The sequence below is a fragment of the Ranitomeya imitator genome, chromosome 1, assembly GCF_032444005.1.
Source record: "Ranitomeya imitator isolate aRanImi1 chromosome 1, aRanImi1.pri, whole genome shotgun sequence".
Classification (NCBI taxonomy): Eukaryota; Metazoa; Chordata; class Amphibia; order Anura; family Dendrobatidae; genus Ranitomeya; species Ranitomeya imitator.
Window position 1 is genome coordinate 33,224,959 of NC_091282.1, and position 24,496 is coordinate 33,249,454.

At 47.5% G+C, this 24,496-nt stretch overlaps 1 protein-coding gene across 1 annotated transcript in view; it reads left to right on the forward strand.

Annotated features, from left to right (window-relative positions):
* Window positions 1–480: 480 nt before the first annotated feature.
* SKP2 (S-phase kinase associated protein 2) overlaps window positions 481–24,496 on the forward strand; it is a 28,926-nt gene continuing 4,910 nt past the window's right edge. The window contains exons 1-6 of the mRNA XM_069745953.1: window positions 481–585; window positions 2,205–2,476; window positions 6,183–6,294; window positions 7,559–7,702; window positions 7,999–8,133; window positions 21,416–21,514. Of these exons, the coding sequence (XP_069602054.1) occupies window positions 581–585; window positions 2,205–2,476; window positions 6,183–6,294; window positions 7,559–7,702; window positions 7,999–8,133; window positions 21,416–21,514 (767 nt within the window). The 5' untranslated portion in view covers window positions 481–580. The remainder of the gene's footprint in view (window positions 586–2,204; window positions 2,477–6,182; window positions 6,295–7,558; window positions 7,703–7,998; window positions 8,134–21,415; window positions 21,515–24,496) is intronic.

A 24,496-nucleotide genomic window follows, 5' to 3' on the forward strand; every position in this document is an offset into this window, starting at 1 on the left:
ACCAGTCCCAGCTTCCTCCCCATTGGCACTCATGTATTACACCAGTCCCAGGCTTCCCCCCCACTAGCACTCATGTATTACACCAGTCCCAGGCTTCCCCCCCACTAGCACTCATGTATTACACCAGTCCCAGGCTTCCCCCCCACTAGCACTCATGTATTACACCAGTCCCAGGCTTCCCCCCCACTAGCACTCATGTATTACACCAGTCCCAGGCTTCCCCCCCACTGGCACTCATGTATTACACCAGTCCCAGGCTTCCCCCCCACTAGCACTCATGTATTACACCAGTCCTAGCTTCCTCCCTGTGTATCCAGCTTTCATTTTCCCCAATACACAGTTTTTATTTGGGTCAGTAGTTGCCATGGGCAACAGAGGCCTTGTCTCCTGGGACAGACTTCCGCCTCCTCTGCGCTCAAGAGAGGAACACGTGATCAAAGGGTGACGTCACCACTAGGGCAGAGAGATCGCATTTGTGCGCCTGCGCGCTGGGTGACGTCAACGCGCCACTCTGTCCTGTGGTGCTGAGAGGAGAAGGACGCGGGAAGTTCGTACCCGGAGCCGGCGGCCGCTCGTCACGATGAGGTGAGACTGACACAATGGCGGGGACGGGATTACTGATGCGGGATGCTGGTGGTGTGGACGCGAGGAGGACGACGACTCCCCTCATGTGCGGCGCTGTCTCTCTGGAAACGGATACGATCCCGATATCAGAAGGCTGGTGTGAGACTACAACTCCCAGCATGCCCTAACGCGCTCGTATTGTCGGGGCATGCTGGGAGTTGTAGTTCTGCAGCTGACCGTGCAATTTAAAGGGGTTTTCCATCACTGAGTAATTAACCTGCTCCTGACCAGGCACGTCTATAGCTGTGATCATACAAATATGTATTATTCTGTCTCCATTTTCTGTGGCCGCAGCGTCTCCATTTTTTGGGATTTGGGGACGGCTTGTTTTTTGCGTCCTGAGCTTCTGTTTTTACTGATAACATTTTGGGATGGAGACCAGGTTTTCATCGACTTTTATTGCAATGTTGCAGAGGCCATAAAACCCTATAATCCTGCCATTATTATTTTTTTCTCGTCACGCCGTTTACATATCAGATTAATTTGTTTTAGATATTGATTGGACTTTTACAAACGCAGCGAAAACAAATGCTTTTTTTCAATAGGGCAAATGTATCGTGTATATATATATATATATATATATTATTTTTTTTAAACTTTTCCTTCCCACTTCTTTACAGTTTAATAGTCCCCTTAGGGGACATGAAGCTGTGACCGTGTGATCTCTTGTTCTACATGTAGTAGTACAGCTATATATATATATATATATATATATATATATATATATATATATATATATATATATATATATATATATATATACGCAATCTGTGAACACCGGCCGCAGGAGGAGCGTAATGACAGGCATCGAGGTCATCAGCAGACTCCTGGCCGTCATGGTGACCGCATCATGCGAGCATGGAACGACGCCGGTGCGTGTTAATTCGATGTAACAGGTTAACAGCCGCTGGCGGAGTGTTGCACCGTCCATGGCTGATTACTTCAGCAATCGTACAGGGAAAGATCCAGGTTCATCATGTGAGCGCTCATCAAAGATGGCGGCAGGGACCTGTCCTAAGGATAGGCCATCATTGTTAAAGTCCCAGACACGCCCTTTAATGATCCGCTGCCCATGATGTTATCAGAATCGGATGAGTGGGCACTGGCACCAGACTCCCCCACAATGGACACAGTGTATAGAGCCAGAGCCACGGCGCCATACATGGAGTACTGGTCGTTCTGGGTACTGCAGATCATTCACTTCAATAAGAGCCGAGCTGCAGTACCAAGAATGACCACTATGTGATGTATAGCTCGGTATTGTTTCCATTTTCCATTCAGCCACTTCTGCAGGTGATATCAGCTGATCGGCAGCGAAGGGGGGGGTGGTGTTGGTATTTGGACTCTCACTCATCTGATATATGTAGATTATGAGCTCCAATGGGGACAGTGATGATGGAATATGATGGCGCTATATAGGCATAATGAATAAAGCCAGCTATAAAAGGTTCGCTTGTTCAAGTTCGCTGTGGGGTGTAAATAATATGGTGATTTGGATGGAGCATGTGCTCATCGTTGGGGGACGGGCTGCAGGCTGCGAGGGGGACGACATTGTCACCCATGTCTGGCTTTTCCTATAGGAAACACCTTCAGGAGATTCCTGCTTCGGCCGGGAACACGTCCAGGCTCAGTTCATTGTCGTGGGACGCAAAGAGAAGTTCAGATCTGCTGAGTGGATTGGGAGTGACCCCGATGGAGAAAGATCCACAGGACACGGAGAACACAGAGAACACTCCCCAGGACCAAGTCGTGCACATGACCCCTCCAGCAAAGAGGCAGAAACGGAAGGAGAAGGAGGACGAGGGGTTTTTCATTGCCAGACGCTCCAGGGCATCCAGGCCTCCTAAGCAAGGTACCTACCAGTATACTGATACTAGCACTGAGGTCATCCGCCAGGTGCCTATATACTGATACTGCGGGACATGGTGGTCTGGTGTATACAGGACATCAGCCAGGTGCCTATATACTGATACTGCGGGACATGGTGGTCCGGTATATACAGGACATCCACCAGGTACCTATATACTGATACTGCTGGAGATAGTGGTCCAGTGTATATGGGACATCCGCCAGGTACCTATATACTGATACTATGGGACATGGTGGTCCGGTGTATACAGGACATCCACCAGGTACCTATATACGATACTGCTGGACATAGTGGTCCAGTGTATATGGGACATCCGCCAGGTACCTATATACTGATACTGCGGGACATGGTGGTCCGGTATATACAGGACATCAACCAGGTACCTATATACTGATATTGCGGTACATGGTGGTCCGGTATATACAGGACATCTGTCAGGTGCCTATATACTGATACTGCAGGACATGGTGGTCCGGTATATACAGGACATCTGTCAGGTGCCTATATACTGATACTGCAGGACATGGTGGTCCGGTATATACAGGACATCTGTCAGATACCTATATACTGATACTATGGGACATGGTGGTCCGGTGTATACAGGACATCAACCAGGTACCTATATACTGATATTGCGGGACATGGTGGTCCAGTATATACAGGACATCAACCAGGTACCTATATACTGATATTGCGGTACATGGTGGTCCGGTATATACAGGACATCTGTCAGGTACCTATATACTGATATTGCGGTACATGGTGGTCCGGTATATACAGGACATCAACCAGGTACCTATATACTGATATTGCGGTACATGGTGGTCCGGTATATACAGGACATCTGTCAGGTACCTATATACTGATATTGCGGTACATGGTGGTCCGGTATATACAGGACATCTGTCAGGTGCCTATATACTGATACTATGGGACATGGTGGTCCGGTATATACAGGACATCAACCAGGTACCTATATACTGATACTGCGGGACATAGTGGTCCAGTGTATATGGGACATCCGCCAGGTACCTATATACTGATACTGCGGGACATGGTGGTCCGGTATATACAGGACATCCGCCAGGTACCTATATACGATACTGCTGGACATAGTGGTCCAGTGTATATGGGACATCCGCCAGGTACCTATATACTGATATTGCGGTACATGGTGGTCCGGTATATACAGGACATCAACCAGGTACCTATATTATTATTATTTTTATTATTATTATACATTTTTATAGCGCCATTTATTCCATGGCGCTTTACATGTGAATACGGGGCAAATATACTGATATTGCGGTACATGGTGGTCCGGTATATACAGGACATCTGTCAGGTGCCTATATACTGATACTGCGGGACATGGTGGTCCGGTATATACAGGACATCAACCAGGTGCCTATATACTGATATTGCGGGACATGGTGGTCCGGTATATACAGGACATCAACCAGGTGCCTATATACTGATACTGCGGGACATGGTGGTCCACTATATACAGGACATCCGCCAGGTGCCTATATACTGATACTGCGGGACATGGTGGTCCGGTATATACAGGACATCTGTCAGGTACCTATATACTGATACTATGGGACATGGTGGTCCGGTGTATACAGGACATCAACCAGGTACCTATATACTGATATTGCGGGACATGGCGGTCCGGTGTATACAGGACATCAACCAGGTGCCTATATACTGATACTGCGGGACATGGTGGTCCAGTATATACAGGACATCCGCCAGGTGCCTATATACTGATACTGCAGGACATGGTGGTCCGGTATATACAGGACATCTGTCAGGTACCTATATACTGATACTATGGGACATGGTGGTCCGGTGTATATACAGGACATCAGCCAGGTGCCTATATACTGATACTGCGGTACATGGTGGTCCGGTATATACAGGACATCCACCAGGTACCTATATACTGATACTGCGGGACATAGTGGTCCTGTGTATATGGGACATCCGCCAGGTACCTATATACTGATACTATGGGACATGGTGGTCCGGTATATACAGGACATCCACCAGGTACCTATATACGATACTGCTGGACATAGTGGTCCAGTGTATATGGGACATCCGCCAGGTACCTATATACTGATACTGCGGGACATGGTGGTCCGGTATATACAGGACATCAACCAGGTACCTATATACTGATATTGCGGTACATGGTGGTCCGGTATATACAGGACATCAACCAGGTACCTATATACTGATATTGCGGTACATGGTGGTCCGGTATATACAGGACATCTGTCAGGTACCTATATACTGATATTGCGGTACATGGTGGTCCGGTATATACAGGACATCAACCAGGTACCTATATACTGATATTGCGGTACATGGTGGTCCGGTATATACAGGACATCTGTCAGGTACCTATATACTGATATTGCGGTACATGGTGGTCCGGTATATACAGGACATCTGTCAGGTGCCTATATACTGATACTGCAGGACATGGTGGTCCGGTATATACAGGACATCTGTCAGGTACCTATATACTGATACTATGGGACATGGTGGTCCGGTATATACAGGACATCTGTCAGGTGCCTATATACTGATACTATGGGACATGGTGGTCCGGTGTATACAGGACATCTGTCAGGTGCCTATATACTGATACTGCGGGACATGGTGGTCCAGTGTATATACAGGACATCAACCAGGTACCTATATACTGATATTGCGGTACATGGTGGTCCGGTATATACAGGACATCTGTCAGGTGCCTATATACTGATACTGCAGGACATGGTGGTCCGGTATATACAGGACATCTGTCAGGTACCTATATACTGATACTATGGGACATGGTGGTCCGGTGTATATACAGGACATCAGCCAGGTGCCTATATACTGATACTGCGGTACATGGTGGTCCGGTATATACAGGACATCCGCCAGGTGCCTGTATACTGATACTGCGGGACATGGTGGTCCGGTATATACAGGACATCCGCCAGGTGCCTATATACTGATACTGCGGGACATGGTGGTCCAGTATATACAGGACATCCGCCAGGTGCCTGTATACTGATACTGCGGTACATGGTGGTCCGGTATATACAGGACAGCCGCCAGGTGCCTGTATACTGATACTGCGGGACATGGTGGTCCGGTATATACAGGACAGCCGCCAGGTGCCTGTATACTGATATTGCGGGACATGATGGTCCGGTATATACAGGTCATCCGCCAGGTGCCTATATACTGATACTGCGGGACATGGTGGTCCGGTATATACAGGACATCCGCCAGGTGCCTATATACTGATACTGCGGGACATGGTGGTCCTGTGTATATATCTTTAGGCTTTTGCAGCAAAACCTGATCCCCTCGTTCTTTGCTGCATCTTTACACTATCTCATTACTTTCTATGGCTACAAAATCGCTGAAAGAAGCGACACGCTGCAGTTTTCCTATTCAGTCAGGAAGAACCCAACGTGTGCATGAGATTTCAGTAATCTCTCAGCTTTTGCTGGTGCTGTGAAACGCAGCTAAAAATTTGCATTAAAACCAGAGCAAAAACGCAGCGTGTGAACATGGCCTTAAAGGGGGATTCATTCTTGGAGCTGTAGCATTGTCGTACATTACTCTTCCCTGCAGGTTGTGTGACCGTTTTTTCCTCTTCCCTCTTTTTTTCCCGCAGTGATTTCCTGGGAATCGCTTCCTGATGAGTTACTTTTGGCCATATTTTCCTACCTACATTTAACCGACCTGATGCTGGTGCCGCGGGTGTGCAAGCAGTGGAGCAGAGTTTCGTAAGTCCATAATGGGGAGACAAGATTGTAAGACCCCTGAGACCTTGATCAGACCAGTCCTTTTTAACCCCCATGACATATAGGTGCTATCTGATCAGCTGTCTTGTGCCCCTAACAGCTGCTGGTGAAATTGCGATCCACCCGTGGCTGTTAACATGTTAAATGCCGCTGTCCATATCTGGCTGTGGCATTTAATATGGAAGCGCGTCCCTAATCCCGGCAATCGGTGCTCCTGTCACATGATCTTGGGGCGCCGATGGGTAGGCATGACTGATGAGGAAGGGGGCTTGTCATTGCTCATCTGTTATGAATGTCACCCCGTGGTTGGCGTTTATAGCAGATAATGATGATTCTTGCTACACATATCAGGGCTGAAGCCCACCATGTATTGCACAAGAGATCAGAAGACGCAGCTTCAGGTCCCCTGAGGAGATTATTTAAGCAGGGGAAAAGTAGAAAAGAAATAAAAAATAAAAAAATGTAAAGGTTCAGATCCTCCTCCCAATTCATAATAAAACAATAAAAAATCAGAATCGCCCGATCTATCACAACATAAGAAGAATGAATCCGATCTACCCCAAAATGGTATCAATAAAAACATCAGATCACAAAAAAATAAGCCCTGACCCAGCCCCAGAACCCAAAAAATGGAGACGCTGCAGGTCTCAGAAAATGGAACTTTTTTTTTCTTTTATTACAAACTTTTTTTTTTTTCTTTCACATAAATAAGAGGACCTAGACATGTTTGGTATCTGCAAACTCGTAATGACCTGGGGAATCACAATGGCCAGTCAGATTTAGCATTTAGTGAACATGGTGAATAAAAAAATTGTGAAATTGCAATTTATATATTTTTTTTCTTTCTTTGTAATTTCACCACAATTGCAATTTTTTAGTTCTTTTCAATACACGATATGGTAAGATCAATTACGTCAATCAAAAGTACAACTCATCCCACAAAAGACAAGCCCTCGTATTGGCAATAAAAAAATAAGAAAAAGTTTTGGCTCTGGGAAGAAGGGGAATGAAAACAGATAATCGTGAGGTCATGAAGCGGTTAAAGCCGTGATCTGCTATGGGCTGCAGGAATGAGCTTTACTAAGAGTTCTGAAAGCCCCTGTGTGTCCATGTTGGACCTCCAGGACATGATGTTGGTGGTTACCCGCTGGGAAGGGGGCTCTGCTGCCTTTTAATCATGATATTCCGGTTACATACAAATGGTGGAGGCGGCTGATGAAGTTGAATGTCGTCCCTTTTCCCGTAGGTGCGATGAATCGTTATGGCACAGCGTGGATCTCACTAACAAACACATGGCGGCCGGAGTGATCGGAAACCTGCTGTCGCTGGGGGTTGTCGTCCTGCGCTGCCCGAGGTCGTGCATTGGAGAACCGTTATTCAGACAAGTCCGGTGAGAGATCCTGGAACAATAATACCGCTCAATAGTTGGCACACCGGCGTGCAGAAAAGCCGGCCTGGTGGTTCATGTACAATGTGGAGTTCATGCTCGTACATGGTGCGGAGCTCAGTATTGTAAAAGCGCCTAATGGACGATGTCGCCCGAAGCCTCCCACCTCTGCGGAATTGCTCGATATTTGGGGACCGGGTACCCAGCCGAGCTTTATAACATGATCCCTAGCGCTGTTCGATCCTGTGCGTTGTTGGAAACATTTAAAGTGACGGCCATGTTTTCTTTTTCTCCACCAGACCTCTGCGGCTTCAGCACGTAGACTTCTCGAATTGTACCATAACGCCAGAGTCTCTGAAGAGCATCATCTCCCGCTGCCACAACCTGCGCAACCTGAGCCTGGAAGGCCTGGAGCTTTCCGACGATGTCATGTGGTAAGAAACGCGTGCAACGTTTCTTCACAAACATGATGTCTACCGAGCCGATCCTCCGTACTTTTCACATAAAGGCTCAGCGTGAACACTTCAGCAGTAACTGCACTTTACAATTATTTCTGTAAGAATCTGGTCCAGCGTGGAAAGTGTTATAGATATGATTGTAAAATCCATAAGCCATTTCATAGTGAATATTGAAGCACGGCTATGACCTCCAGATGTCCCCGCTGCACTGGGATCCCCCTGTTGTGAACAGGTAATTAAAGAGGATTATCTGATGGATCACAGGGCTGACAGAGGAATTTTGGGATATGACGGATTTATGGTTCTAGCCTCAGCATGACCAGGAAAGCAATCAGATTACTTTATAATCCTTTTGCACATTATGAATTGAGGCTTTCATGAAAGGCATAGATATGGGAGTTCTATTTTCAGAGTCGTGGAGGATGTAACACATTGTCTTGCATCACTAAACGGTGGCGGCAGCACCTCTAAATTAATATCGGTCGGATGGATGCTATCCATGCCATGTCTGCCACCTATAGGAAGGTAAAATTGTGATAAGCACCATGACAGTAAGTAAAATATATATATATTGGTGTCATGGTGCTTATCACGATTTTACCTTTCTGTAGATGGCAGACATTGCATGGATAGCATCCATCCGCCCGATATTAATTGAGACGTGGGTGTGGTATATATTTGTTTTTCCATGTGTTGGAATCGGACGTGTATATACTATACACTCACTTGTGACGCTCGCTGTGTTTTTTTTTTTATTTATTCTCCCTCCCTCCCGTTGATTCCATAACAGAAAGTTATGAAATTTTGCCAGTCACTTAGGATTTGTCTTCAATTCTTTAGAAAAAAAAATCATTGCACGTATGTGGCTTTCAAAACACTTTTTTCCCAGATTATTTTCCTGTCTTGAGCAGCATTAATATCAGGTCTCACTCTTGGAGTACAGATGATTACGGTGATGACCACACTCAGCAGAGGAGACAGGCACTGACCCATCACTGCCATCATCTGTGCTCCAACTGAGTGCGTTCTGATATTAATGTCGGGGATGGAATCCATTTGCATGCGTTTTTGTATACAAGAATGAAGACAACTGCATGAAAAGCGATTTGCAAAGTTTCTTAACTTTCCATGCTGATAAAATTGTAGTTAAAGAAATAAGTTATGATTTTTTTTGTCCATAGTGACGGTCTTAAAGGCAAGGTGTCAGAGGATTGGTGCTGCCCAAAACTCTGGCATCATGAATTCGAGCTTGGCTGTATGATTGCAGTAAGGAATTTTTTTTTTTCTCCACCTCATTGGGGGACACAGGACCATGGGTGTTATGCTGCTGCCACTAGGAGGACACTAAGTAATACAGAAAGGATAGCTCCTGCCCTGCAGTATATACACCCTCCTGCTGGCTCTCAGTGAACCAGTTCTTGCTTAGTGTCTGTAGGAGGCACTTGGGTCTGCTTTCAGACCCCACCGTTTTTATTTTAATTCTGTTTTTCCCTTAACGGAGCGAATGGGGGTGACGGATCCTTTCTAGGTTCCGATTCCGATCTCCCCCGAAACATCAACAGGCAAGTACGTGGAGCGTCCCTCCCGTATTCCTTTCCTGCAACGTTGGATGCCAGCCCTGAGCTCACCTTACAGGCGACTGTTCCTTCACGTTCCGATCTCCCCCCTCTATAGCAGGCGACCACATGGAGTAGCCCTCCATCTACCTCTCCTGGAGCCAGGTGCATAGCCGGACATGATGTTTATGGCTTCCGTGCAGCCCCCCTCTGCATCACCACTGTTGTAGCGGATGATGGAAGGTGGCAGAAGCTCTCCACCCCCTCCCTGACTATGGTGAAGGTGGATTGAGCACCGACCCACCGCATCTACCGTGAGTACACCTGCGGGGTCGAGGCACTGGGAGGTCCTGGGATAAGGAGGTCCGCATATACCTTAAAGCTTGGGTGCGTGGGTCATGTCGCAGGCCGCAACTGCAAGCTTAAAATTTAGCCCCTGGCTTCTCTCTCGTCCAGGCCAGAACGTTGGCTCGCCCACCGGCGGTTACCGCAGCCCACTCTCTCTGGCACTTCTCATTCTGCGAGAAGCGTCTTCTCTTCCTGATCTTGGTGGCCATCTTTGGACACCCACAGGGCTGATGCTGCAGCGCTGTTCCAGCGTTCTGAATCACAGCTTCAGTGATTAGTGATTTCGGTGGACACATTGCGGACCTACCCCGGGGACTTAAGATACCGGACCTGGGTAAGCTGCAGAAACATAGCTTAACCCTTCCCCTGCTAGTAAGCACTTTCCTCAAGGCTACACTGTCTCAATCAAAGCCTAACAAAAGGTCTGGGAAAACCCACACTGTATTTTTCGCTGCATGTACCTCTTGTAAGGTATCTCTACCCCGGGGTCACAATACTGCGTTATGCACAGCTTGTGAACCGGTGACTGCTCAGGAACCACTTGTTACTGATACTGAACCCAGTGAGCCTGGTCCCCCTGAGTGGGCTACCTCCCTTACCTGGTCTATGGCATCCCTGGCCAAAGCGTTAGACTCATTCCGAGACCCTTCCTCTAACCAGGGCACCTTTACGGATAACGCTTCCGATGATCAGAACCCCTTGTACACTAGGGGTCGTACCTTACCAAGGAGCTCTCGCTCTTCCAGGAAAAGGACTCGTGCCTTGTCCCCAGACCATCACCGGGAATCGGGTTCTGAGAGCTTCTTTTCCCGCTCCCCTTCCCTTGGGTCTAGTAGAGAACCTGGCTCAGTGGACGATTCTGACACGTCCCTAGATCAGGATTTCCATCACGATCAGGAGACTCTCCCATTGAGTCAGTAAACAATGCCCTGAAGCTAGATGAGGAACCTTTATCTAAAACGGATCATGCCGTGTCCTTTAAGAGGACCAAGCGAGCTCACAGAGTTCATCCCGAACTTAAGGAAATCGTTGAATGTCATAGGATCCGTCCAGATAAACGCTTCACAGGGCAAAAGCTCATGGAGTCAAAATATTCCTTTGCTCCTGATCTAAGAAAGGATTGGTCAGTCTCCTCTGCTAGATCCTCCGGTATCGCGCCTGGCTACTACATCTATTTTATCCTCTTCAGAGGGTGCCTGGATTTAAAAAACCCCACCGATCGACAATATGGCTCGTTCAGCTTTTGAAGCCTCAGCAGCCGCACTCTTTCCATCTTTTGCCGCTACGTGGGTGGCTAAGGCTATTACCCACTGGGCTGAGGTCTTGCCTGCAGCGGTGCTGGATACCAGTCTCAAGCAGCAGCAAACACCATCACCATTCGGAGGTTATGGCACAGGGACTGGCGTGCGGATTCTGCTTCCAAAAAGTCATTGACTTCTCTTCCATATCAGAGCGGTCGACTTTTTGGCGAAAAACTCGATCAATTAATTTTTTTTTTTTTCGTTCCAACTCAAATTGGTCCTCTACTACCACATCTTCCGGACCAGGCTGGGCACAATGTAGGGATAGAGATCCCAAACCTCTTACAAACCTTCCTCTTCATGGAGAGGCAGGCATAGGCAGTCAGGATCCAGGGGGTCCGGACCGGGCAGATCTCCCACACAATGACTCCTGGTGGTATCGGGAGGACACCCTCAAAGTAGGCGGCCGCCTGCTTTCCTTCTCTGACACGTGGCTCGCGGTCGTTCACAACGATTGGGTCCGCGACCTAGTGTCCTCCGGATACAAGATAGAATTCTTCTCTCTTCCTCCAAATCATTTTTTCCTGTCTTCGTCTCCCAGGGCAAAGGCATCAGAGTTTTTTCTAGCCATAAGCTCTCTAAAAGAAGACTGGGTTATCCCGGTCCCTCAAAGCGAAAGGTTTCAAAGTTTTTATTCAAACCTGTTCATTGTTCCAAAGGACAGTACAGTACGGCCCATACTGGACCTAAAACTGCTGAACAAGTTCGTCAGGGTACGACTGTTCCGAATGGAATCGCTTCGTACTGTCATCGGCTCCATGGAAAAAGGCGAGTTCCTGACGTCTATAGACATCCAGGATGCATACCTCCACATTCCAATTTTCCCTTCTCACCAGAGGCTCCTTCGCTTCACAGTTCAGGAACAACACTTCCAAATCGTGGCTTTGCCTTTCGGCCTTGCCACCGCTCCCAGGGTATTTACCAAGGTCATGGCGGCCGCCGTGGCCATCATTCACAGCCGAGGAGTGGTGGTGCTACCGTATCTAGATGATATCCTCATCAAAGGCCCCTCTTTCCGCGCCTGCAAGGAGGCCGTGACCATCACAATAGATACTTTCTCGCCTGGGTTGGAAGATAAACTTCAAAAAATCTTTCCCTGTACCAGCTCAAGCGAATTTCCTTTCTAGGAATGATACTGAACTCGTCCCAGGGGTTGGTGCTTCTTCCCCCAGAAAAGATCTCAGCCTTACAGCGGGAAGCTCAGAAGCTCTCAGCCTCACACTCACTCTCTGCGCTTCAGTATGAGAGTCCTGGGCAGGATAGTAGCAGCTATGGAGGTGGTTCCATTTGCTCAATTACACCTCCGTCCCTTATAGCATACCCTCCTGGCTGTGTGGGACAGGAACCCGTTCTTCCTTCCCCAGCGAGTCAGTTTCTCAGGTGGTGAACATTAAAGTCCTCCCTGAATCAAGGGAAGTCTTTTCTTCCAGTACATTGGCTAGTTGTGACAACAGATGCCAATCTTCTAGGCTGGGGAGCGGTGTTCTTACATCACACTGCTCAGGGCCGCTGGTCACTTCAGGAATCGCGCCTTCTGATCAACATCTTAGACATTCGGGCAATCAGGTTAGCTCTTCTCCAATTCCATCCCTTCCTGGCAGGTCGTCCCATCAGGATTCAGTCCGACAAAGCCACTGCAGTGGCATACATCAACCGACAAGGGGGAACCCGCAGCATGGCAGCTATGAACGAGGTAGGCTACATTCTCCGTTGTGCCGAGGAACACCGCTCCATGATTTCTGCGGTTCACATCCCGGGAGTGGACAATTGGGAGGCAGATGTCCTCAGTCGTCAAGGCCTCGACTCAGGGGAGTCGTCTCTCCATCCCGAGATCTTCCACCAGATCTGCTGTCGATGGGGAACTCCGGACGTGGATCTGATGGCCTCACGGCTCAATTCCAAAGTTCCCAACTTCATAGGTTGGTCCCACGATCCAGCAGCAATCGGGGCAGATGCAATCGTACTCCCGTGGCATCATTTTCGGCTTCTGTACATATTTCCCCCGCTCCCCTTACTGCCGAGAGTCATCAAGAAGATCAGACCAGAGGGAGTACCGGTAATCCTGATTGCGCCAGATTGGCTGCGCTGGGCTTGGTACGCGGAACTAGTTAAACTAGTCGCCGATGTTCCCTGGCGATTACCGAACCTCCTTTCACAGGGCCCCATTTAGCACCAGAGCTCCGAGGCCCTGTGTTTGACGGCATGACCGTTGAGTCCTGGGTTCTAACCCAGGCAGGTTTCTCTCCGGAAGTCATCTCTACCATGATCAGCGCTAGAAAGCCTACGTCTATGCGCATTTATCATCGCACTTGGAAAATCTTCTTTTCCTATCGCCACGACAGCACCCACAACGAGAGAGGGGATCCGCCCACCTTCCGGACAGGAACCTACAGGTTAAAAAGGGGCGGTCCCCCTCGCCCTCCAGTTTGGGTTCCTGTCCGGACGGTGGGAGCCTGCAGGATTTTTGTCTTACCCGGGTCTGCCAAGCCTCTGTGCGGTGTCCAGGTGAGAACGGCAGAGTCGGGGGCCCGGAAGCAGCATCGGGGGAAGTCCTGTGTCCAGCTTCCCCCCTCGTCTGGCAAGGATCGGTGGCGTTCCTGGGGCATGCCGCCCTGGGTCGTCCACGCGCGCGCGATGCTGCTGGAGCAGGTCGGCGCTTATGACCCGGTAGTAAAGCTAACGACTTCCGGAGGAGACCGGGAGGAGGAGCGCGGGACTTTTGAAAAGAAGGCAGCGCTTGGTGAGTGTGTGCGGCAACATGTCTTCTACAGGAGACGCCGAGCACCGACAGCTAGGAGAGCAGCAGCAGATCTCGTAGTGGTGATGTGGTACGCGGGCAGCAGGACCCTGGCAACCCGACGTCACGTCGCACCTCACCCCCTCAGAAACCGGTACTCTATATTTGTCAGCAGTGGTGAGTGTTATATCCGAGCCGTTGGCTGATACAACTGTTTTCTGTACTATGCTTTGTTGTAGGGGAAGAAGGTCTCTAAATCTAAGCATAAGCAGTGTGCTTTATGCACGGAGCCACTACCTGACACCTATTTAAAGAAGTTATGTCAGACGTGTATATGCCGTATGTTAGAGGAAGAGGCCCCTCTCCGGGTATCGGATTTGAGGGAAGTAATTAGGGAAGAAATAAAATCGTCCCTTAAATCTAGACGGCATGAAAAGAGCAGTATGGAGATGGTGTCTGATTCTAGCCCTTCGTTACAAGAGGGCGAATGCTCGGAAAGTTCTTCACCATCCTCCTCAGATGAGGAGGGAAGGCCTTGCTTTTCCACTGACAATATGGAGACTTTAATTAAGGCAGTCCGTGCAACTATGGGGGTTGCAGAGAGTAAAGAACCAAAAACAACCCAGGAGATCGTGTTCGCAGGGCTGAGCCAGAAAAGTCGTAAAGCTTTCCCGGTAGTAGATTCCATTAAAGATCTGGTCAGACAGGAGTGGGACAAGCTGGATAAAGGGTTCTTACCTTCGGCCGCAAAAAGAAGGTACCCCTTTGAGGATGACGCCTTATCCCAGTGGATGAAAATTCCGAAAGTAGATGCGGCAGTAGCCTCTACCTCGAAAACAGCCTCGCTACCATTAGAGGATGTAGGATTCCTTAAGGATCCTTCAGACAGGAAGGCTGACATGCTCCTTAAGAAGCTGTGGGAGTCATCATCTGGAGCCTTTAAGCCCGCAATCGCAGGCACCTGCACGGCCAGATCAATTATGGTCTGGGTGACTCAGCTGGAGGAACAGCTTAAAGCAAAAGTACCCAGGGATAAATTGTTAAATTCCCTGTCTCAGGTCAGAGAAGGAGCGGCTTATCTAGCTGATGCCTCGATTGATTCCTTGAAATTGGCCGCAAGATCGGCGGGTCTTTCAAATGCAGCCCGACGGGCACTATGGCTAAAGACCTGGAAGGGGGATGCTCAGGCTAAAGCCAAATTGTGCTCCATTCCGTGTAGGGGTGAGTACCTATTCGGCCCGGTGCTGGATGACAACCTTACAAAGGCAGAAGATAGAAAGAAGGGATTTCCTAAAACGTTTAATCCCACTTTTAGGAACGCCTTCCGGAGACTCATGCCCTTCAGAAAATTCCAGTCAGACCAGCAGGGATATAATCGTGACTGGGAAACATCGGATCATTATTATTATTATTATTATTATTATCAAAAGAAGAAAGGTGGATACTATAAAAATCCTTCATCTTTCTCAAGACGTAGACGTAATTACAGATAGAACAGATCTACCAGTAGGGGGAAGACTAAGGTTCTTCTCAGAGGAATGGAAAAAGATAACTTCTAGTGCCTGGATAATGGGGGTAGTTGAGTCAGGGTTAAAATTAGAATTTTTGAAAACTCCCCCAAATCATTTTGTAATAACATCGCTGGACACTCCGGCCCAACAACAGGCCTTAGAATTAGAGATTCAACAATTGCTTACAAATCGAGTTATTGAAGAGGTTCCAAAACATCAGGAGAAGTCGGGTTTTTATTCTCCGCTATTTTTAATCTCTAAACCTGATGGGTCCTTTAGGACTATCATAAATTTGCGTAAATTAAATAAATATCTTCAGTACCACGCTTTTAAGATGGAATCCATTAGGTCAACAACTAAGCTTTTGTTTCCTAGGTGCTACATGTCAGTCGTGGATCTAAAAGATGCGTACTACCATCTTCCAGTTCACAGAAATCACCGGCAATTCCTCAGGATGGCAGTATGGGTAAACCATCAGATTAAACATTTCCGATTTCTGGCAATGCCCTTTGGCCTGTCTATGGCACCTAGAGTTTTTACAAAGGTTGTTTCGGAAGTAATGGTCCATATCAGGGAAAGGGAAACCCTTGTAGTGCCCTAACTAGATGATTTTTTAATAGTTGGGAATTCGATTGCTCAGTGTACGGCTAGGGTAAATGCCATAATATCATCCCTACAGGAACTCTGATGGATAATCAACTGGGAAAAGTCAAAACTGGAACCTACAAGACGTCAAATGTTCCTAGGAGTTCTTCTAGACTCAGAAGATCAGTCATCCTTCCTACCAGAAGAGAAGAAGCAGAAGATCATTCAAAGGATCACGGCCGTAAGGAAAGTTCCAAACTTAAGTTTAAGAGACGCAATGTCTCTACTGGGATCATTGACTGCGTGTATACCGGCGGTGAGATGGGCTCAGGCTCATACTCGAATGCTTCAGTACGAAGTTCTTCAAGCAGAGAAAGATCTTCAGGGTTCTCTAAGCAGAAAGTTCAATTTATCACCCGCCACTCTTCACGATCTGAGATGGTGGCTCAATCTAGCACATTTAGCAAAGGGAGTTCTCTGGACCATCACTCCGGACAATGTAGTTACAACAGATGCCAGTCCGTTCGGTTGGGGAGCCCATATGGGAGACATTCTAACCCAAGGGCGATGGTCGATTCAAGAATCCTAGAATTCCTCAAATCTAAGAGAGCTTACTGCGGTCAATCAAACTCTTCTTTGCTTACTACCATCCCTGAGAAATTCGCATGTACAGATACAAACCGACAATATGACTGTGGTGGCCTACATCAATCATCAGGGGGGGACAAGGTCACGATCCCTAATGACCACTACAGCACAGATATTGTCCCTGGCCGAAAATCACTTACATTCCCTGTCGGCAGTTCATATAAGAGGGGAACTCAATATAGAGGCGGACTATCTCAGTCGCCATTCCCTTCGTCAGGGGGAATGGTCCCTAAACAAACAGATATTCGATCGGATAGTCAATCTTTGGGGGTTGCCGGTAATAGATCTATTTGCTACGAGGGAGAACAGGAAGGTCAGGAGGTTTGCATCTTTACACATAGCAGACCGAATATTCATAGTGGATTCCCTTCGTGTCCATTGGGACTTCCAGCTGGCATATGCCTTTCCCCCAATGTGTCTGATTCCGATAGTTCTCAGAAAGATCAGGGAGGAAAGAGCCAGAATGATCTTAATTGCCCCCTTCTGGCCCAGGAGGCCTTGGTTCTCTCTCCTCAGGACAATGTCTGTGACCGATCCCTGGGTGTTGCCAGTGGTTCCGGAACTCCTTTCTCAAGGTCCATTTCGTCATCCAAATTTGGAGACTCTTCACTTAACGGCTTGGAACTTGAGAGGGAGCTTCTGAGGGAAAGGGGGTTCTCTAGTGCTTTAATAGCTACCTTATTGAAAAGCAGGAAAGAGGTCACTACGAAAATCTACACAAAAATTTGGAAAAAATTGCTTATGTTTTATCAGCAACCATTAGGAGATAAAGCTCCGATTTCAGCTATTTTAGAATTCCTTCAGAAAGGCTGGGAATTGGGTTTAGCAGTCAACACTCTGAGAGTTCATGTTTCAGCCTTAGGGGCTCTGTATAACAGTGATATAGCTGGTAATAGCTGGGTTGCTAGGTTTATTAAGGCATGTCAGCGTTCTAACCCAATCCATATTGTAAGAATACCCCCTTGGGATCTAAATTTGGTGCTTGAGGCGTTGACAGAATCTAATGGCTCGAAAGGAGGTTCAATTTCGATAAAAAATTTAATCTTAAAAACAGCTCTACTTTTAGCGTTAACATCTGCCAGGAGGGTCAGTGATATACATGCGTTGACCATATAATGAGAAGAAAAATGATGCAGCACTCACCCTTGCGCTTCTTCCAAGTGTGCTCTTTATTCAGCAAACCATCCTATACATAGTATGAACCGGCATACGCAGTGATCTGTGAGGGAGCGGGAGTGAGGAGAGACCGGACGACGGCCGTTTCGCGCTACGGCGCTTCTACATGGACCCGTAGAAGCGCCGTAGCGCGAAACGGCCGTCGTCCGGTCTCTCCTCACTCCCGCTCCCTCACAGATCACTGCGTATGCCGGTTCATACTATGTATAGTATGGTTTGCTGAATAAAGAGCACACTTGGAAGAAGCGCAAGGGTGAGTGCTGCATAATTTTTCTTCTCATTATATGGTCTTGTACAAAACTCTGACGATTGCATAGCACCACCCGCAGCTCACAGCAAGGGAGACCTCATCTGTCCTTCTGAAACAGATCGTTTAAGCGAATCTCCAATTGCGCTATAGTGAAGCTCTGTGCCGATCATCTTTCTGTTTCTTGGTATAACGAAGATATACATGCGTTGTCAGTAGATCCTCCCTATCTAATAATTCTCCAGGATAAGATTGTCTTAAAACCTGATCCTGCATACTTGCCAAAAGTAGCAACTAAATTTCATAGAAGTCAGGAGATTTATTTACCATCTTTTTATGAAAATCCAGGTTCAGAAGAGGAGAAAAAATATCATACGCTAGATGTAAAGAGGGCGATATTAGAATACTTGAATAGGACACAAAGCTGGAGACAGAGTAAGGCTCTGTTTATTTCTTTCCAGAATCGGAAAAAGGGTTCAGGCGTCACGAAGAACTCTATCGCTAGATGGATTAGAGAAGCGATATGTCTTGCTTACTCTGCCAGGGGAGTAACACCACCAGAAGGCATCAGGGCGCACTCCACTCGGGCTATGGCATCATCCTGGGCGGAGAAGGCAGATGTCCCCATTGAAATGATATGTAAGGCGGCAACTTGGTCATCACCTTCCACCTTTTATAAGCACTATCGCCTTGATCTATCTGCTAATTCCAGCTTACAATTTGGCCGTTCAGTACTTAGTGCTGTGGTCCCTCCCAAATGGATAATCTTTGAAAGTCTCTCGTTGTGGGTGCTGTCGTGGCGATAGGAAAACCAGTTTTTACGTATCGGTAATAGGATTTTACCGAGTCCATGACAGCACCCATACATTCCCCCCCGTATTTAGTTACTTATTCTTGCACTCTGTTGTAAGGTGTGCCTTTAGAGATCACTCTATAGAGGTGGTGGTATTTAGTAGTGTTTAAGATAATATTGTCATGTACTGATTCATTGGCGGTATCCCTTGTACTCTGGAACACATACTGGAGGGCGAGGGGGACCGCCCCTTTTTAACCTGTAGGTTCCTGTCCGGAAGGTGGGCGGATCCCCTCTCTCGTTGTGGGTGCTGTCGTGGACTCTGTAAAATCCTATTACCGGTACATAAAAACCGGTTTTCCTGGTGCAACGACCGGGGATGTTTCTCCTCTTGAATTTTCCATTCCTTCCATCCTTGAATTTTTACAAACGGGTTTGGACTTAGGTCTCGCCCTTAGTTCTCTCAATGGGCAGATTTCAGCCCTGTCCGTTCTGCTCCAACGCAGGATTGCCAACAGATTACAAGTGAAGACGTTCATTCAGGGAGTCTCCCATAGGGTGCTGCCCTATAAGATGCCGTTGGAACCATGGGACCTTAATCTGGTCCTCGGAGTCTTGCAAGAAGCTCCTTTCGAACCTCTACAGGAGGTTTCCCTGTCCTTTCTTTCATGGAAGGTTGCCTTCCTGGTTGCAGTCGCTTCCATTAGACGAGTCTCAGAGCTGGGGGCTCTGTCTTGTCAAGTTCCGTTCCTGAACTTTCATCAGGATAAGGTGGTGTTGAGAACATCCCTGTCTTTTCTACCGAAGGTTGTCTCCTCTTTTCATCTTGATGAGATTGTCTTACCGTCACTCTGTTCGGCACCAGTACATCACATCGAGAAGGCCCTTCACACACTGGATTTAGTGAGAGCTCTCAAGAGGTCGGATGCCCTGTTTGTACTCCCGGAAGGGCCAAGGAAGGGGTTTCCCACTTCCAAGGCGACAATAGCCAAATGGATTTGTTCAGCTATTCAGGAGTCCTACAGAGTCAGAGGTCATTCTGTCCCAGCAGGGATTAAGGCTCATTCTACTCGGTCAGTGTGTACGTCTTGGGCCATCCAGCACCAAGCTTCGGCAACACAAGTTTGCAGAGCTGCGACCTGGTCCAGTCTGCATACGTTTACAAAACATTACCATATTCATTCTCGGGCCTTGGCAGATGCGACCGTCAGCAGACGAATTTTGCAGGCGGCTGTGCCGCATCTGTAATCTGTGGGTACAAGGAGCAATTACAGTTGATTGTTCTCCACCCAGGGACTGCTTTAGGACGTCCCATGGTCCTGTGTCCCCCAGTGAGGGGTAGGAGAAACAGGGATTTTTGTGTACTCACCGTAAAATCCTTTTCTCTAAGCCAATCATTGGGGGACACAGCACCCACCCTGTTAGCCTATTGGCTTTGTTTTTTCCGTGTTGACTTGGTTTTGACATAGTTCATCCTGGTTAAATGTTAAGCTCCTACTGCTTTGTTACCGAACTGGTTCACTTGGAGCCAGCAGGAGGGTGTATACTGCAGGGGAGGAGCTATTCTTTCTGTATTATAGTGTCCTCCTAGTGGCAGCAGCATAACACCCATGGTCCTGTGTCCCCCAATGATTGGCTTGGAGAAAAGGATTTTATGGTGAGTACACAAAAATCCCTGTTTTCTTTGAAATGCTCCAGCGTTTCAGATAAAATATAGTTAGAAGATCCGACCTGGTAAAATAGCCGAAGATGACTGGTCTGGCTCTCACTGCACTGCTCTATGTGATTGACAGGTCGGTCTCTCGCTATGGGAGACACTTCTCAATCACTGGAGAAGCGCTGGGAAAAGGTGGCCGGAGTCGGAGGGTGAACTGGTCTCATCTCTGGCTATTTTCTAAGGTCGGATCTTATATTTTCTATGAAGCTTCAGAAAATAATATACCTGACTGCGATCGTACAGCCAAGCTGATTCGTGCTGCCTTTGGTTTGGGCATCCGGAATCGACTGTCAGATTCTCTTTTTTTAAGTGCTTTGTTCACACATGGCAGATTTTCTTGCAAACATTTCATTAACTGAAGGAAGTTTGTAAACGTCCATCAATCTGCTGTAAAAATATTCCCATTCATAAACCGGAATTTCTTTTGCAGAAATGCAGATTTGTTGTAGTAATGTCTCCGACTAAAAACAGATTTTCAATCGACTGTAAACAGGGATGGATTTTGCTGCCAACACTCTGATTTCTGCTGCTGCAGTCAGATATACGGCACCCAGACATTGCATATTAGAGGAAAAAGGAAGATGGTTAAAGAAAAAAAAAAAAGGATCACCGGTAGATAATTTTGCATGTTTTTCTCAGGGCCATTGCTCAGAATTCAGATCTGGTTCGGTTGAACCTCGGCGGCTGCTCCGGCTTTTCTCCAGAGTCGCTCACACAGATGTTGAAGAGCTGCACTAGGTAAGACTTGTTACAGATTGCTAATGTTAAGTCCAAGTGCATCACATTAGCTATAGATTATAGCCCTGTGGCTTTTACTGTGACCGGGGACATAAAAATCTGCAGTCGGTCTTCCGAAATTGAGTGAGGAGGATAGGGTGAGCCTCGATGCCTCTATCACCGAGGAGGAACTGAGTCGGGCGCTGAAGTCTATGGCCAATGGGAAGGCACCTGGGGTTGATGGGTTACCAGCCGAAATCTATAAAAGTTTGGAGGAAGTGCTGATTCCCAGATTAAAGTTAGTACTGGAGGAGGCTGGATGTAAAGGGTATCTCCCAGCATCTATGAGGGAGGCTATTATAGTGGTTATTCCGAAGGAGGATAAGGATCTGGGGAAGCCTGAGTCATATCGGCCAATCTCTCTGTTAACCATTGATGTCAAACTCTTGGCCAAGGTGTTAGCTACCCGTCTGTCTAGTGTCATTACTAACCTTGTGCATCCGGATCAGTCTGGTTTTATGCCTGACAGATCTACAGCGGTTAATCTGCGGAGGCTGCATATGAACCTGCAGCTGAAGTCTGACAATTGTGGCCGAAGGGTTATTGCATCCTTGGATGCCCATAAGGCGTTTGACAGTGTGGAGTGGGGATATCTCTGGCGGGTGTTGAAATGTATGGGTATTGGCCCGCAATTTGTGGCGTGGACTCAACTGTTATATTCACTACCAACAGCTAGAATTAGAGTGAATGGGGAACTTTCTCAGCCTATAAAGCTGGCCAGAGGTACGAGGCAGGGTTGCCCACTGTCGCCCCTTCTGTTTGCCTTAGCTGTGGAGCCATTGGCCGCCAAGATCCGACAGTCGGATGAAGTCCCTGGGTTCAGTTATGGGAGTGTTGAGGAGAAGATTGCGTTATATGCAGACGACATCCTACTGTTCCTAGCGGACCCGGATGAAGCCTTGAATGGGGCTATCGAGATCGTTGGGAAATTTGGAGACTTATCGGGATTGAGGATAAACTGGGATAAATCGGTCGTCTTTGAGGTGGATGGGGTGGAGGAGAGCAGAAGTGAGCCATTGGGAGAGGGGCGGCTTAGGGTAGTATCCCTTTTCAGATACCTGGGAATATGGATCTCGATGCCAGTTACAGAGTTTCTGTATAGGAATTTGACACCTCTCGTGGGCGCCCTTAAAGCAAAAGTGGATGCATGGAATAAATTGCACTTATCGGTGGTGGGGAGGGTTAATCTAATTAAAATGGTTCTGATGCCCAAATTACTCTACGTCCTACATAACGCGCCAGTTTGGATTCCACGTGGGAAATTCCGGCAGATTAATGCTCTATTTAGAAGTCTGATATGGGGGAGGCGGTACCCACGTATTCGCCTGGAGACGCTTCAGCGACCCAAGGAAGATGGAGGATTGGCTTTACCCAATCCTGAGTTATATTTTCTTGCAGCCCAGAGCCAGCATTTGAAGGGCTGGGCACGGGAGGTGTCCTCCAGTGCGGTACAGCACTTGATGGAGAGGGTGACAGACCGACGACCGGTAGCGCAGTGTCTGGAGGATGGTTCCTTGGGAGTATTGGGGAAATTATACCCAACTATGTTTTTGATATATAAATTATGGACCAGACTGCGACAGATTCGGGGGGTTACGGGGCTGACTAAATTTACACCGATATGGTTTAATAATAATTTGGTTGAGTTTGCGGCTCTTGGAGTGCTGGCGGAGTGGCAGGCTAAAGGAATCCACTTGGTGGCTCAGATAGTTCAACAACGAGGATTAAAGTCCTTTTCGCAGCTGCAAGGGGAGTTTGGACTGAGACCGACTGGGGAATATCAATATGCTCAGATGAAACATGCTTTTAAAGCTCAGAACAAGGGCGGTGGTATTGAGATCCAGGAGGACATAGTTCTGGAATACGTGTGTGGGGAAGGGTCCACAAGGGGAGTCATTACCACCCTTTATAAGGACCTTCTACATGCATATTTGTTAGACTTCCCTTTAAAAGCGAGAGCGAAATGGGAAAGAGATTTAGGCCCAATGGAGGATGAAACCTGGGAGTCGGTGTTGGAGTCGGTTCCACGAGTGTCGCTGAGCGAGCCGTATAGACTATCGCAGCTGTACATCTTGCACAGTCTATAAATCACCGGAAGTGTTGTGCAGAGCGGGGTTGCGTGCTGACTCCGAATGTCCGAGATGTAAGACTGGGAATGCAGGAATATACCACATGATGTGGACATGTCCAAGACTGGTTGCTTTCTGGTTGGTGGTAATGAGCCGTGTGGAAGGGGCGTATAAATGCAGAGTGCCGAGAGATCCGATAGTGTGTATACTGGGACATGTAGAGGAAATTAGAGTGGATAACACCTGGAAGATAGCAATAGCTAGGCTATTATACATGGCAAGGAAGGTAATAGCAAGGAACTGGATCAAGGAGGAACCGCCTACAAGGGGTGAATTCCTGAATTATGTTAAACATGGTCTCAATCTGGAAAAGGGGGTCTATAAAAGACGTGGGAAAATAGAAACGTTTGACAAAATGTGGTCTCCGTGGCTCGAGCTAGGATGAGTAGTTATGGGAAATGGGAGAGTGAGAGCCTCTGAAAGGAAGAGAGTGCTAGAGGAACAAGCGGACATAAGTGAGTCAAATGGCTCAAAGAACCATCAATACTGGTAACAAAAGTATAACTGGGTATGAGCTGTCAGGGGAGGGGGAGGTTTGGGTATGGTTGGGATTGTTGGGGGTTTGGAAAATGTTAAAATTTTTGTAAAATACTGGACAGTGCATAAATTGTATTGTGCATGTTTGCTTTCAATAAAAAAACTATTTAAACAAAAAAAAAAAAAAATCTGCAGTCGGTCCAATTCTACTATGAAAATCCCTGCAGCACGTTGGAGAGATCCACTTGAATCCCACCCATTTGCCATCTACTTTTATTCTGCTGCAGACTTTTCCTGCTGAAATCCACTGCTAAAATCTTCAGCAGATCCACCTGGT